Source organism: Protobothrops mucrosquamatus, unplaced genomic scaffold, assembly GCF_001527695.2.
Source record: "Protobothrops mucrosquamatus isolate PMUCROS unplaced genomic scaffold, P.Mucros_1.0 scaffold212, whole genome shotgun sequence".
Lineage (NCBI taxonomy): Eukaryota > Metazoa > Chordata > Lepidosauria > Squamata > Viperidae > Protobothrops > Protobothrops mucrosquamatus.
In genome coordinates this window covers 74268-90773 of record NW_015386566.1, presented here as the reverse complement: position 1 = coordinate 90773, position 16506 = coordinate 74268, and the positions used below count along the sequence as shown (strand labels likewise).

At 39.2% G+C, this 16506-nt stretch overlaps 1 protein-coding gene across 1 annotated transcript in view; it reads right to left on the bottom strand.

Moving 5' to 3' along the window:
* Window positions 1–12456, bottom strand: part of SCNN1A (sodium channel epithelial 1 alpha subunit) — a 17380-nt gene extending 4924 nt beyond the window's left edge. Inside the window, exons 1-10 of the mRNA XM_015814054.1 lie at window positions 12068–12456; window positions 9901–10141; window positions 8919–9106; window positions 5050–5150; window positions 3747–3910; window positions 1644–1742; window positions 1395–1512; window positions 1193–1271; window positions 744–801; window positions 37–92 (exon numbers count right to left, since the gene is read on the bottom strand). Coding sequence (XP_015669540.1) covers window positions 37–92; window positions 744–801; window positions 1193–1271; window positions 1395–1512; window positions 1644–1742; window positions 3747–3910; window positions 5050–5150; window positions 8919–9106; window positions 9901–10141; window positions 12068–12456 — 1493 coding nt within the window. The remainder of the gene's footprint in view (window positions 1–36; window positions 93–743; window positions 802–1192; window positions 1272–1394; window positions 1513–1643; window positions 1743–3746; window positions 3911–5049; window positions 5151–8918; window positions 9107–9900; window positions 10142–12067) is intronic.
* Window positions 12457–16506: the final 4050 nt, after the last annotated feature.

Sequence of the window (16506 nt, the reverse complement as noted above, 5' to 3'; positions counted from 1 at the left end):
TGTTAATATTATTTCATCTATAGGGGGAGCTCTTACCTCTTAGATATGACATTGTATTTATTCTGCAGGTTCAGCATGTGAAACACCCAGGACTGAAATGATAGATTTGCAATATCAGCTTAAACAATTCAAGGACTGTTAACCCCTTATGCACAAAGAGACATAATTATTAAAAAAAAATATTGGAAAGGAAAATTGCACTCTCTTGAGTGCAAAAGAGTGCTTGTTCTTTTTGCTTTCAGAATCTCTCTCCTCCAAGTGATCGGTTAGATCTGGTTTACATTTCTCTCTCCGCCCCGTGCCCTTCACTTATAGAATGGGCAATAAAGGGAACTTGCTATTGCATTTATAGGTGTGAAGCATTCATTTGGTTCCTCGTAACTTTCAATTATTTCTCATCCTTGCAACTTTAAGGTGTGTGGACTTCGATTCCCAGAATTCCCCAGCACCAAGAAGTCTACACATCTTAGAGTTGCTAAGGTTGAGAAATACTTTTTTCGGATGCCTTCAAGTCAGGGTTGAATCCTGCCTGGCCTAGTCTCTGTAATTTTCTTGGGAAGGTTTTTCGGAAGTGGTTTGCCATTGCCTCCTTCCTAGACTGGCCCAAAGTCATCCAATTGGCTTCGTGCTCAAGGCAGCACGAGAATTCACAGTCTCCTGGTCTCTAGCCTGATGATTTAATCACTATACAAAACTGGCTCCTGTGAGAAACACTGCCTTTACAGCAAAACTCAGCTTCTTACCTCAGAGACAGATGAAGGCCATTGTGAATATCCGGCTGACAGCTGGTACTCTGTCACTCTAAAGAAAAGTAAAAAACTTCAGATGTGTCACCCAGCACATTTGAGACAAGCTCCTTAGTTGGCATCTTCATTCAAAAGTGTGCTTGCATGGTTGATGGAAGTCCCATAGCTGAACCTCCTGCCAGCATCTGAGCAACATATGTTTATTACTCTGCAGCTTGAATAATCTATGAGAATATTTAAGCAGAGGTGCCCCATCTCCTTCCCTTTTATTTCTCTGCTTGGGTGCTCCTTCTTACAGCTAGAACTGGAAGGCCAGCCTGCATGGATGTGTTCAAGGATAACATCTGTTCGTTCCATTTCCCTGAATATCTTCTATTGCCAAGCAAGCTCTGTGGAATTTGGCCAGACCCAGGAATGCAACCCCACAAGTTTTGAAGCTTACTTACTTGCAAGGTTTTCGGCATTTAGTGAAGCAGCCTAGGTGGTTTGCTTTAAATTCAGCTTGGAGTTTATAATAGCAATAACCTAATAAAAAATAAATAAGCATGTATTAATTGAACATTTTTTTTATGAACAAAAGGAGCTGATGGGGGGGGGTTACAGACATATGATACGGATGGATTCCTCCCTGCCTTTCTCTGTACTTACCCCAGGCTACATGCTTAGCGGAGTCACAGTACTCTGCTCTTGGGGGTAAGGGGTAGAAGTAATGGCCACAGCCACATCGTTCTACCATACTGGTCTGGAAACAGGAACGTATGCAGACCTAGAAACACAAAAAGAGACATTTGAATATTCAGCTGTGCATTCATGCTGGGAAATTTTTGATGATGGGAATAATCCCAATGCAGGGAGAGGGCTGGGCAGAATGAGAGTGGTTCTGTTGAGGGAAGATACCTGCTCAGTGTAAAGAGATGGGAATAGGTTCTTCACTGGCACATCACTTCCATCTTCTGTGCAGTCACTGTAGCTTCCCCCAAGACGCTGGGTGGTTTCCTGTCAATCAATTTACAGCTTGTCAAAATCAATGCAGGTTTTTTTTTCTTTTTTGCATCTGGGTGTCATATCTTTTTTTTTTGCTTGCTGGCTGAAGGTACTGCCTGACTCAAACTCAAAAGTAGAAATGTTCATCTGAAGATTTGTGCTAACGCATCCAGTACACTTTAGGTCAGTGGTGGCGAACCTTTTAGAGACTGAGTGCCCAAAATGCAACCCAAAACCCACTTATGCATCGTTGAGTGCCGGGTGGGTGTGGCCCATTAGCCAAATGGGTGTGGCCCATTGGGTGGGCATGGCCCATTGGGTGGGCGTGGCTGCGGTGGTAACGGCAGACTCGGTGGGACTAAAAAGTTCAATCAATCAATTCCAACTTTGCAAGATTTTTTTTTCCTGCAAGAAGTTGAAATTGACTGATTGAACCTTTTTTTTTTTTTTTTTTTTTGCACATGGTGGCGGAGGCCTAAAGCGAAAAGGTTTTATAAAACCCAGCTGAAGGCCTAGGACTGGGGCAACGGCGTGCATGCCCACAGAGAAGGCTCTGAGTGCCGCCTCTGGCACCCGTGCCATAGGTTCGCCACCACTGCTTTAGGTCAATGTTTCTCAACCTTGGCGATTTTGAGATGTGTGGACTTCAACTCCCAGAATTCCCCAGCCAGCCAGTATAACAGTGTCATACAGGTAGTTCTCAACTTACAACCATTCATTTAGTGACTGTTCAAAGTTACAACAGCACTGAAAAAAAATAGTTATGATTGGCTTTCACATTTATGACCGTTGCAGCATCCCCATGTTCATGTGATCAAAATTTGGACACTTGGCAACTGACATGTATTTATAACAGTTGACAGTTGTGACAAGCAAAGTCAATAGGGGAGCCAGATTCACTTAACAACCATGTTACTAACTTAACAACCACAGTGATTCACTTAACAATTGTGGCAAGAAAGATTGTAAAATGGATCAAAACTTAACTGCCTGGTTTAGCAACAGAAATTTTGAGCTCAATTGTGACCATAAGTCGAGGACTATCTGCATTCTTGTTATTATAACACAATAAGTCATAAAAGTTATACCAGGAGCCTTCCTGTGTGATGGGAGCCTGTGAAAACGATGGTAAGCATTCCATGGTGAAATCCCAAATTTATGGCACACTAAGTGAAAAGGAGAATTATATACTGCGTGAAGCTATGCATTGCACACTGTTTTTCATAAACGTGCGATGAGGGGGATTGTATTTTTCGTATTTACCAAGTGGTGTGAAAGGGCTATTTTATCTTCCTAAAATAGGGAATTATTTCCCCAATTTCATTCTGATAAGAACGCTGTATATTAATCTCTGATACAACAATTGACCACCAACTGCCAGATGCATTTTTTTATTGAGGAAAAACACAAACCCTTGCCCATTTTTTAAAATCAATCAGCACTATGGGAGGACACTTGTTGGGAGCTGTGACATCTTGTAATTTCACAGAATAGATTTCTGTTTTTTGCAAGTAGTGAAGAAAAGGGTCATAGTTGCTTCTTACATTGTGGGATAGAAGCAAGTAAACACTTTTAAGAGTATAGACCAGTTTTTCTCAACCCCAGTAACTTTAACCTGTGTGGATATAATTCCCAGAATGCTGGCTGGGGAATTCTGGGAATTGATGTTCCCACAGCTTAACGTTACTGGCATAGACTGTTCTTTCTGTTCTGTACCTTGTTAACTTTTAACACACAAACATACAAACACACACCCCTAGATAAGAAAATGGTAGGTTGTTTTTATGACAATTCATTGTATTGATGGTTTGTTGACAGATTCTGGTTTTACAGCACCATAATAGCTCATGTTTTCTTTTGGCAAACTATGAGTTCTAATAAACTCAGAACTGAATAAAACTGAACTGAACTGAGCCGGTTCTTTTTTCAGCCTTGTGCTTATATTTCCTTTCTTTGGAAGAGAAGCAATTCCACCCACAGGCTGAAAGCAAGGCTTATCTTCCTCTTGTCTCTCACCTTTCTCATACTGATGGATGTTTCTATGCCAGGACGCACATTAAAACCTCCTTCGTCCATGAAGGCGGGTTCATTCTGATTGTGGACCATTACTCGGGCTCCCGTCACAGTGGACAATAGTGGGATAAAGTCATTTTGCTCTGTTCGGATGACGAGAGAAAGGCCTGCGGAGATAGAAACCAAGGGTGATTATGTGAAGAGATCAAGTGATTCAGGGAGGGAGATATAAAATTTAAAAGAAATTTTGCCACGTTGAAGGAGTCCAAACAATGTTGGAAACAAATGAGATGGGCTATAGTAGCCTTCCAAAGCTTTGAATATGTTTCTGAGATGAAATTCTAATGTAGCAGTACAGTGGCCTTATGCCTGAATGTGCTGACCTTAAAAAAAAAATTCTTAAGTAGAATTTGCTAATGATCTTAAAAATGAATGTAAGACAACCTGGAGAGGGAAAAAATGCCGGTTGGAGTAAAGTCAAGGTACAGTTTGTGCCTTTGTCATTGAGTCATAGAGGCCAGGCCTGTGTTATATAAATAGGCAAACATCACTTCAAACTAGCAGGGAAAGTTCTATTGCTGGATACACCTTTTTACAAAATGTTCTCGGCATAGATAATAAAACTATCTAACACAAGAGTTGCAGCCTAGCCATTGTGTACTATGGAAATAAAGTTAAGAGTACATACATTTTGTGGCAAAAAAAATCTTGAGGCTATTGCTTTGCTTTAAATAACCCAAAGATTAATTTTACATTAAAAAAATAATCTGGTGTGGTTGGAAAGCCTCATGCATCTGCAATTAAGAGCTTGTAGTTTGCTCTCCTTCATTTGGAAGAGAAAATAAGTGCAAAAATCATGATTTAGAAGAAAAACACAATTGAATTGAGAAAGGAATTAAATGGTGACAACTCTGAGAATATCACCAAATCACTCTGATGCCTATGATGTAACGCAAAGTAACTTAAGTTACTTAGAAAAGGAAGAGAACAGTGCAGACTCCTTTTTTAACATGTGTGACTCTGGACTTCATTTTCAATATGGCAAAATTCATATAGAATTTTTCTCCATTCCTTCCCAGTCAAAGGATGCTTTTCCCCTATTCTGTAGTTTTAAAAAATAACTGCAGTATCTCCTTAGTGCAATTAAGCCTATGTCCAGAGGAGCCTGGATACTGAAAATAGAATTTAAAAAAATATTTTTTTCTTTTTGGCCTCCCTAGTATTTGTGCATACAAACAAGGGGCTCATGGCTATTGTTGTAAGAGCCCTTCCAGACATTCATTACCATTTTTTGGCATTTGCTCACCATTGTTGATCCCAGGCAAGGAGGACATCCACAAAGTGCTGCTATTGTCGTTGAACGTGTAGCAGTTCCCATAAATAGGATGATGAAAATGTGTATAGTTCCTGAAAGAACAAAAATAAAGATTGAGGCCAACTGCGCAACTGATTGAAATAATTGAGTTTGCAGCCCTTAGAGGAAAAAGTAGAATAGCATCTTTATTGGGACTCTCTTAACATAAAAAGTTCTCTTATTTAAAATTTTGCGTGTTGGAAAAACAACACACAAAATTTCAACTAAGAGAACATTTATGTTAAGATGGCTGTCTGTATTGTGCCAGGCTAGGTTGAAATGGGATTGTGTGGTTTGTGTTTCAATATGTAAGAACATAGTATTAGCTTATTGTGAGAATCAGAGTATTCCATAAACCATGCTGTGGGCATAACATGTTATTGAACATAGCAGTTATGCATTACTAGCCTGTGTCTAGGGTTTAAGGTATTGTGTGAACTCAACCAAATAATTCTACCTTTCCCACTGTACATGCTGTACCTTGAGATTTTTTTTTGTACTAGAAAGATTTAATAACACATCACGCCTCTTTTGTTCCATGTTAAAAGACTATTGCAGATACTTTTTTAAAAAAAAAATCAAGCCAGGCAACATATTTTTTTCTTCCTTAAAGAAAAATTCAATGAACTAGAACATTATTTAGTTGATTGTAGGAAAGATGTGCAAACTGCTTGTGATTTTTGGTGGGAAATCCTTATAGATGTATAAATGGGCTTCTCTAGAGAAGGTCAGCTTCTAAAATGAGACGGATGAACTTCACGTTGTGTCACACTGCTTATGACCCCCACATTGGGTACAATCAGCAGTGCAGCTGGCATTTATCAATGGTTTTAAATATGTAGGAGAAAGCTTGATGCCAGCAGCAGGTAAGCTTGGCTGAGTGGGTGGGTGTGGGTGGGTGGAGTGTACGCAAGTTGTGAAAGAAATACCAGAGAAAGGTTAACTAACAAAGTCTGCAAACAACTGCTGGAACTAATGGTGGTTGTCCAGGTGCCAGCTGGATCTAAAGGAGCCAATGTTCAGCTGCACTAAAAGGCCATATTGTTCCCAACAAGAGACCCAACCAATGTGGCTAATTCCAGTTTTAAGTGTGGTCACATAGTCATTATTTCATCACCACGACAAATGGAAGCCACTAGGGATTTAATAAACTTTCTGGTTTTGCTGCTTTCCTCACACTGAAAAGTCAGATAAAAGGAGAGAGGGTAGTTAATAAGCTCTTGGCATCAGACTCGAATAGCATGGCCAGTGGACTGTGTCGGCTTGGATGAGTCACAAGTTATGACTCCCTCACCATTCCCTCCAAGAAATTCCTCCAAGGTATTTTGAAGCCATTCTTCACATCTTGTCTGTTTCACTCTTCCCTTTGTGGGGATGAATCCCATCAGAGTTAGTAGCATCACAAACCTTATTATCTTAACTGGAAATCACTTTTTTTCTTATTTCATCTGCATCCTATCTTCTGTCCATGTTTCAGTTGCTCTAGGTCTTGATTATAATTGTGTGTGTGTGTGTGTGTGTGTGTGTTTGTGTATTTCCACAGTGTGTGTGTGTGTATGTGTACACATACATATATACATATATATACACATTCTTGATTATAATGTACACACACATATACATACATACATACATACATACATACATACATACATATATATATACACACACCCACAGAAAGAGAGAGAGATGTAAAGTGGACAAGCAGAAGCATTTTCAAAAGAAAGGAAAAAAGTGAAACTAGTTGTTGGACAGTTATTGAGAAGAAACAAATCTGTAAAACATTTACCCAGATGACTTCTGTTAATACTAATCTCCATGTTCTAAGCTATTGATTTTAGAACAATCCCCCTGCCTGGAATGGGGATGGTGCAGTAGCTCAGCAATTAAAATACTGAGCTTGTTAGCTGGAAAGCTGGCTGCCCAGGTTCAAGATCCAGCACCATGCGATGGGGTGAGCTCCCATCCTCGTTCCAGCTCCTGCTAAACTATCAGTTTGAAAGCATGCAAATGCAAGTCGATAAATAGATACCACTTTGGTGGGAAGGTAACAATGCTCCGTGATGTCATGACTTGGAAATGTCTTTGGACAATGCTGGCTCAATGGCCAACGGAGATGAGCACTGTCCTCTATAATTGGCAACAACTAGTGGAGTAAAATTCACAGGGACTCCTTTTTGTAACCTCCCTGGAATAGGAAATGCTAAGGGGAAAAATGGGGAGTGCAATGAAAATGGGGCAAATATGAGAAAATGTCTTATCCTCCCCTCCCAAAGTCTCCATCCTTCTTTTTGTAGTTCTTCAAAATGATCTTTGAAACTAAGTAAAATGTCACTTTAATTCAACGGGATTTCACAAATATAGCACTTCTACTCTGTCGTGGGTGTATGATATTATTATATAATCTCATCTATTGGGTAACTATGAGGTCATCAATAAATTTATGCTCAAATAATTTATTGACTACACAACTTCAGTATGGTACATATCAGCATGTCTTGGAAGCTATTTTTATATGTTTTTTTTGTTCAGTGAAGTAGGTCCATAGTTCCCTGTGCTGTTAGGAAAGTAGATATGAGATCAGTACAAAATACATCAGATGCTTAACAGGACTGGTGATTGAGAACCTAGCTTGTTAAAAGGGCTAACAAATTGGGGGCACATTTCAACCCTACAAGTGCAAATCTTCTTAGCTTAGGATCTGGCACCATTGGAAAAATCTCCCATAACGACCGTCCTGCTTGTCGAAAACCATTTAGGTATGAGCACAAATGGCAGTAACGAGGGGAAAACACAGAACGTCCTTCTCCTGGTGAGTGAGCCATGATTGGTACCTTTTGATTTCCACCCAAGTAAAGATTTTATATATAAAGCAAACTTAGTCTTCTGATTAAGATGATGGAATTGAATAAAAATATTCAATTCCATTTTCTTAATCAGAAGAGTAAGTTATTCTGAGGATCGTCTATCTAGCTTTAGCTTCATATGATGCTGCTATATGTATGTTGATTTGAGATTTGAATAAGGAGTAAAATTACACCTCCAAGCCCAAATCAGATATTTATGTGTTCAGTGGAAGGCCTGAAATGAACTTCTATGTATTTCGGAAATCTACATACAGCCCTCCCCATAAGACTGGAAAGCAGTTAAGGAGTCTAAGCCTATGTAAAGATTCATTGTCCTCACCACTAAAGCAAATGAAATTCAGGCTTTGTGATGAATGAGTGATGTGTTGGTATAGACTACACCTGCTAGCTACTCCCATCAATAGTAGTAATAATCTAGCCACAAATAGCTCAACACATAATTTGTTTAGTGTGTCACCCAAGCCTTGTCACATTCCTCTGGGGATCAGCCAGAGAAGGAGGCCAAGAAGGTGTTCAGATCTACTGGTCAGTTTTCCAAGCCTGCTCATAGGAAAAGCTATTAGATGTGTTTATTGGTATCATGAAAACTGTCCCTTTCTTGGTAAATTTAGAGTTTACTTAGAAACTTAGTTTTATGGATGAAGTGGCAGATTTTCTTACTTTACTGCAGACTATACTGCAGACTATAATCCAACTACCTCTTGAGTAAATGGTGATTAAAAACTTATGTAGATCATGTCAGGACTTCCTTCCATTAAGCTCAGGACCCAGACCTATCACTTTGTTTTTTTGAAATAAATTTAAATGATAGTGTGAATCAGTCAACATCGATAATCAAATTATTGATAATAATAAGGTGGGTTGTTGATAGTTTCAATAAAAGGAAATGATGAGAACTAAGACTGGAATGGTAGGGACTTAAGTGATCTATGGAGCAATAATGTTGGAACTCACGCTTTGTTACATGTCACTTCGTTGAATCGGCAGGCATAGATGAAGCTTGTGAAGTTGGATTCCTCTAGGGCCTTAGTGTCAGGGAACTTTGCCAAAATGTTGATGTAATGAAAACTGTACCACTCCCGTATGGCATCCACACCGGAGGAATACATTTGCTGGAAACAATCTGTCTTGTTTTCATTACACTGAAAAAGAAAACAATCCCATTCAATCCATTCTGGAACAAGAATGAACTAAGCAAGATGGGAAAACATTCCCAATTATAGAGGAATCACTGGACAAGGGACCCCAGATGATCCTTTGAAAACCTCTTCTCCATCTATAGAATCAGATGTATGTCCGTATGATGTTTTTAATCCACAAATCAACAAGAGCCTCATTATTAATGTAATGAATTCAGCAAATCTCTTTATTTCTGAAAACTTGTCAACATTCTCAGAAATCGGAAGATGAAGTAATTTTTTTCTGTTTAGTCTAGATTTAATGACATGTTTAAGGACTGAATCAACCCCACAGTGATATACAAGAATATGATATGGATCTTTTTTAAAAAAACATATTTTTCTTCCTTTTTATATTTTTAATAGTAACACGTGGTCTTTTAAAAATTGTATACTGTATTGTTGGTGTTGTAATTGCTTGCGTTTCAGTAATATAATAATGATGGTGATGATGCTATATACTGGATTCAGTGATCAGTAGAACTGCCCTCAAATAACTTAATCACTTGTAATAAGATTACCTTATTTAGAACATAATGACAGAGTTGGAAGTGACCTTGGAGGTCTTCTAGTCCAACCCCCTGCTCAGGCAGGAAACGCTATACCATTTCAGACACACACGCAGATATGATAGATATTGGGAGGATAACATATTCATGATTTTGATTGGATGCTTTTCAGATCCAGGAATTTGGCCATGAAGGTGATTGAGGGGGTCTTGGCACAGTTGTAGAAAAAGAATCTGAAATCATGCTTACCAGGGTGAAACCAATGCTCGAATCACTTTTGCCCACTTGGGGGTTGTTGTCCTCCATGTTGGCTCGTATATCACGTTTACGTCGATGCAATGGGTAGCGCTGAATATGATTGTATAGACTCCTAGAGATGCGTTTCTGAGAGGATTTGTGCTCCAAAGACATATTGTATTTGTACATCTCCAGAAGAGTCTGTCGGGTCATTTGATCCAATTCTTCCATCTCTTTCCGAAAAGCACTATACCTAAAAGATGGAAGAATTGGCTTCAGGGATACAGTATCCAATTGTTAATGAGTTGCTGGTCTTCAGATGTGTGAGACTATAACTCCAGAAATCTCTGTCAATAAGGCCAAAATTCAGCATATCCAAAGGCACAAGCTCGGGAATGCTGAAGTTCACGTCCTTTTAACAATACGGTATATCGGAGGTGAGCAGAAGATGAATTAGGATCAAGCTGAACTGGAATTCTTATCAAGATTGTTGGACTGAGGGTATCATTTCTAGAACAGGGAAGATCTATCTATTTCAGGTCCAAGGTCACTTTCGGTTTTTTGTAACTCGTTAAGGTTTATACTCACAGAAATGGGCAGGGCCAGTGGAAAAGCAATTGAGGTCATCAAAACACAACAACAACAACTACAACAACAATGTGTGCCCATCTTAGTCTTGATCACCCCACCCCACTCTTCCAAGCTTTGGCTTGGTCGTTGCATTCCCATCAACTTATCACTTGTCATTTTGTAATAAATTATTTTAAGCTTAAATTAATCCCTATGATAACAGTTATAGTTTATCTTACAGTACTGAAGAAGTGCATCTATTTTTGAGATTATTCTCTGTTTTTGTCCATTCTCATCAACCATTATAGTATTTTGTTAAAAATCAATTACCATTACGAATAATTTTTAAAACAATCCATTGACTCGACCTTTCTCTTTCCTACCATTCCTTCAATTAAATTAAATTTTAAGTTAAATCCTAATAATTTCCCGGTCTTCATCATTTTTGTTATGCTTTCTAGCCCAAGCACCACATAATTAAAAGCAGTTCCAGAATTCTTGACTCTTGGAGCATGTCTCCCCTACAATAATGCTATTCATTCATCCTTGTGTTAGTAGAAAATATGATAGCATGACATCTGTTGTCCTTGTTGCTGACCCTTGTCCGTCTCAGTGATGTCTGTGTTGCAGTCGCTCTGAATCACGTGACTTGTGACAAAGCCTAACAGATTTCACACACCTTGAGGAAGGATAGGGAGAAAATTACTGTCACCAGTGCAGCTAATGACAACTTACGCAGCTGCCTGTCTCATTCACGGACTGGGGAATGAGATGAAGGCAGTCTCAGGGAATATAAATATAAAAAAGATTTTTAGGCCATGGTGATGCCATATTAGGCATTACTGGGAAGATATTTTGCAATAGCAGCCATGTCTCTCTAGGTAAGTTGCACCCTTGAAGAAGAATTCAAGAATTCAACCTCTACAATCTGAACATCTGCGGAAATATAAGGGTAATTTCATTTAAAATTTAAATTTCTCTTGAAAATCCTGAAGCTTTTCTTGGGCACTAATGATTTGTCAGAGATATTTTGTCGCAAGTAACCGTGCCTTGTAAAAATAATGTAAAAATTGTTATAGGAACACTGAGAAGTAATCCTTTAGTTCTACATCACTAAAATCTACAATGCTACAGCTACAGATAGCCACAACTTACAGTGTTGTTAAGTGATGCAGTCATAAAATGTGACATTACGTGACTGCACCTCTTAGTGAGAGCAATCCTAGCTGCCCGGTTGTTGTTGTAATTCCGGACATATCGTTGCTAAGCAGGATGGAATGCTAGGTAAGGAGCCTGGAGGGGGACATAAGGGGGCTTGGGGCAGTTCACGTGCAAGACGTGGTGGGTGTTGCAGTGTGGCACAAGTTCAAGGAGGCCAGAGAAAGAATGTGTGTGAGTGAGGTTCAGGTGCACTTGATTGCTAATATCTCCCATATTGAAGGGAGTTCTGGGCCCTGTATTGAAGCTTTGAGGGGAAGGGTAACTGTGCACTTTTAACAGTCAATAGTTTCTCTTGTTTTATAAACCAAATGCCCTGATGGATCACAGTTCCCCAAATACCAATGCCAGGAGAGCAGAACACGCAGACCTGAAAGATCAGCAGTCTTACCTATACGGATTGAGAGTACATAGTGTGACAGCAGGAAAGGTAAGTCTATCAGAGTTCAGGTTCAAATTCAAATTGACTGGAAAGCTGAAATAATCTTTATAAATGATTCCAAACTGCCAGTACAAGAGGCCAAAAGTCAGGAAAAAAAGAACTGTCCAAAAGGCAGTCTTCATCTTATTCCTCTTAGAACAAACCAGCCGGATGGCACCATGGATGGTAGTATTGTTGCAAAAAAATTGGAAAAGGTCCTGGTAGGAACTGAAGAATTCGATCAGGCCTTCGCTTTCTTCCTCTTCTTCCACCTCAGTTTCCACCTTCACATTCTGTTGCTTTGCCTCCAGTCTGGGCTGCTCCATCTTCTTACCTTCTGACTGATTTTCAACCTTCATAGCTGAAAGCTGGAAAGGAATATTCAACAATATTGTGAATTTTCTGCTTCTGATTTTACCATTCATATATGAAAGTCTTGATATCAGATAAAAAGACTTGGCATTTTGAATGTGACATTGTGCCTTGGTATCTGTAACTGAGTGGAGTACAGCCATACACTATGCGTGCTTCTTTGAAGATAAATCCTAATGAATTCAATGCAACCAGGTTTCCAGGTAACATTGCGGCCAGAAACCTCTTCCATGTATCATTATGATATTGGCAGGCCTCAGATGTAATTTTTCAGAATCTATAAAATTATGCAAAATATTAAAGTAGTATTACTTTAAACGTTAACCTGTTGTTATAACATAACTCTCTGGACTTAAAATATGGATTTTTGTGGACGTTTAACTTTAATGCTGGATATTACGTATAACAAGTTAACTATCATGTACAAATAAATCAGGTTTATTTTGTTCAGTACTTAACACAAGACTAGCTCTGATTAATGGTTTTATCCATTAGTCTAATTTGTGGGTTTGCACAATAAATAAACAAACTATACTGTAAATAGCCGTATGGACTGCATATTTTAAAATATGAATCTTTGTGCAGTCTTTATTTCTTCTGTTCAATGCTTAAAATAATAGCAGAACAGAATATGAATGAATAAGCACCAAAAATGGACTCAAACTGGGGAAGGCATGCCAAAAATCCTGTTGTTTTTTTCTGAAGTGTTTTGCATCAGAGCTTGCTCATCATTATCTATCATATCTAGACTCTGCTGAGGTGATGATAAATTGTACTATATGAGTGAGTGAGTGAGTGAGTGAGTGAGTGAATGAATCATGTGGCTAGAAGAGTTGTCCTCTCCTGTGCCCTCTTCTCTGTTTTTTCCCCTCTCCTTTATTATTAAACTTTAGCTCCTTGAGCCTCAGGATTTTTTCTTTTGCTTATGTCACTCTTTATGCAAAGTCCTGTAGTAAGTACATCAATAAGTGATGAAACAAATAATCAATAAAAACCTGATGCAGCAGGCCAAGCAGGAAATTCCATTATCACTGAATAAAAAAATTCCAAAATAATGGCCTCGGAGAAAAGACATAGCACCTGCTCGTAACAAACGATACATTCACTAAGTAAAGTGAAAAACCAGTTGTCATTACTGTATGATGGTCCTTCCTTACCATATATTTACAGAAAATTGCACTGTTGTTTGTTAAACATATTATCAATGTGGATCTGGGATTATAGGCATTAAATGAGAAAATGGACGTTGCTGGTTCATATAATCTGAAAATCTGTTTATGGTTGTCTCGTAAAGAAAACAAGGATCAGAAATAAAAACTTGCCAGCTTTGTTATTTCTTTACATAGACTTCAAAGTATTTATCATTCTTTAGTCTAAACTTTTGATTTAATCTCTGCACTGGCTGTAGCAATTTGTGTTTTATTATTACCATAAACTGTTTTGTGAAGTTCCTTATCTGAAAAACAGCTTAAAAATGTGTAATAGGTCTGAAACTACTTCATTAGGGGTGTACTCTCTGGCTAAAAATATACTGACATCAGGGCTGAATCTCTCTCTCTCTCTCTCTCTCTCTCTCTCTCTCTCTCTCTCTCTCTCTCTCTCTCTCTCTCTCTCTGTNGATGCAAATGGGTATTTCACTGCCATTTTTTTCACAAGATATGACAGGGAATGAGATGGGGAATAGCCATCCTCAAGCTGGTGACTAATTTTCCCATGTCACAATGACAACTTAGGATGCATGTAAGGCTACTCTGTTCCTAGTCACTGCCCGTTACAAAACCCTACCTAAGGAAGTTACATATTCCCATAGAGAATAAATTGGTTGTTGGCAAAGGCCAGGCATTCCATTCCAATCATTGTCCTTGCTGATTAAACACTCCTGAGCACTTTTGCTCAGCAGGTTCACAGCTTGAACAGCGTGGAGAACAAATAGTTGTGTCATGACTTGAAGGTTCTGGATTGTCTTCAAGTGCAGCCCCGTGAAAAGAGTGGTGTGGTATTCAAGCTGGAGCTTAAAGGTATTTATCAGCAACAAGGCAAGCTCCTGGTGTAGAGAGAAAACAGACAAGCTTTCTAGTGAAATGAGATGGCAAAAGACACTTTCCACCAGAGGCTAGGATGGACATAGAATTAGGGCAAGACTTTTAAACTGACTGAAATATATATCATTCTAGGCAGGCAAATTCCATATAGTATCAGTACTGTGTCTGTTATCTGTCTGCCTGTCTGTCTCTTCTTCCCAACTAATCATGGCCTCCATATGTCTAGGACAGGTGTAGGCAACCTTGTCTCTTTTATGACTCGTGGACTTCAGCTCCCAGAATTCCTGAGCCAGCATGACTCAGCTTGGAAACCTCTCCCTGTCCCCTCAGCATGGCTGGCTCAGGAATTCTGGGAGTTGAAGTCCACGAGTCATAAAAGAGCCAAGGTTGCCTACCCCTGGTCTAGGATAAAGACAGCTGATCCCAAGTTCTGAGTTAAAATTACAGACCATCTCAGTCAAGAATTCCATATAGCATTGAACAGTACTATAGGACTGATAGTATTAACTATTTACTAGATAGCTATTAATGCTATAGTATTGTAGAATACTAGCACAATAGAAAAATAGTATTAATGATGATCTTTTGACACCTGTGAAAGCTTAGAGCAGAATTTCCAGAAATGAGAATCCTCTTCCTCTGAGCCCATTTAAAAAAAAAAGGAAGAAACCCACAGGAGGGTTTTCCCTGAAACACCTGCCAAATGTAAAAACGTAATTTAAATAACTTGCCATTGTGCTGAAAGTTAACTTAAGCCCAGTGCTAGCAAAGAAGGGACAGTCCCTTTGTCTTATTTCGAGAAAAAGTTAATCCACTAGAGTTGGTCAATGGTCTGTGCCAAAAATGTCCTTCTGCAATGCACCACTTTTTATTATGAATCTGTATTATCAGCTCCCTGCCTCATTTTGTTCTCTCTTTTTCTCTCCTTCTCTCTCTCTCTCCCCCCCCCATCCTTTGGCTTATCTAGATGGATTCTGGCATTTAAAACAACTTTTTCTGCCAGTTGGGCCCCAGTCCATAAAAGGAGACAATGTAGAGAGGGCTCATCACCTCTTAACTCTCAGCTTTCTTGATGCTGCACTTAGAACCTCTTCCCCAGATATATACACAAACTCAGCAACTTTGATTTTCATGCAAGCCAAAAGAGAGAATTCCCAGCAGAAGACAAAACAAGTGGGGAGCAGTGAGGCGATAGGATAGGATAGGATAGGATAGGATAGGATAGGATAGGATAGGATAGGATAGGATAGGATAGAATAGAATAGAATAGAATAGAATAGAGCTGGAAGGGACCTTGGTGGTCTTCTAGTCCAGCCCCCCACTCAAGCAGGAGAACCTATATCATCTCAGACAAATACTGTCCAGTCTCTTCTTAAAAATCTCAGTTGATGGAGTGCCCACGATTTCTGGAGGCAAGCTTTTCCACTGGTTAATTGTCCTCACTGTCAGGGACGTTCTCCTTAGTTCCAAGTTGCTTCTCTCTTTGATCAGTTTCCAACTATCCCAACCAGTAAGCAAAGGAAAGTTTATCCTCCTCCCCCCAAATTCTCCTTTGTGGATCAGTCTCTCCAAAGATGCTTATTATTGTCGTTGGAGTTTAATACATCCACTTTGAGTGTCATCTCTATCTTGTTCTAAGAATAAATCAAAACCAGCCTGCTATGACTTTTCCATGTTTTTTTTTTTTAAAAATCATTGCACTGACTGTCGACAGTTCATCATTGTGGCATGCGAAAAAGCACTGATTTTTTTTTTAAACCCAGTAATTAAATCTCAGGAGATACAAGGCACAAGGTAAACCACAAAAGGAGCGGCTGGATAAACAATGCGATACAGGAATCGTGGCGGGAGGGGGGAAATAAAGAGACATTCTGTTCTTGAATGAGCTACATACCATAATTGCATGGAAGCGAGGAAAGGTTCGCTCTGGAAATGAGAGGGTGGCTACTGGCTGTTCACTACTTCAGCATCATAGCACACAATTCCTAAAGGGAA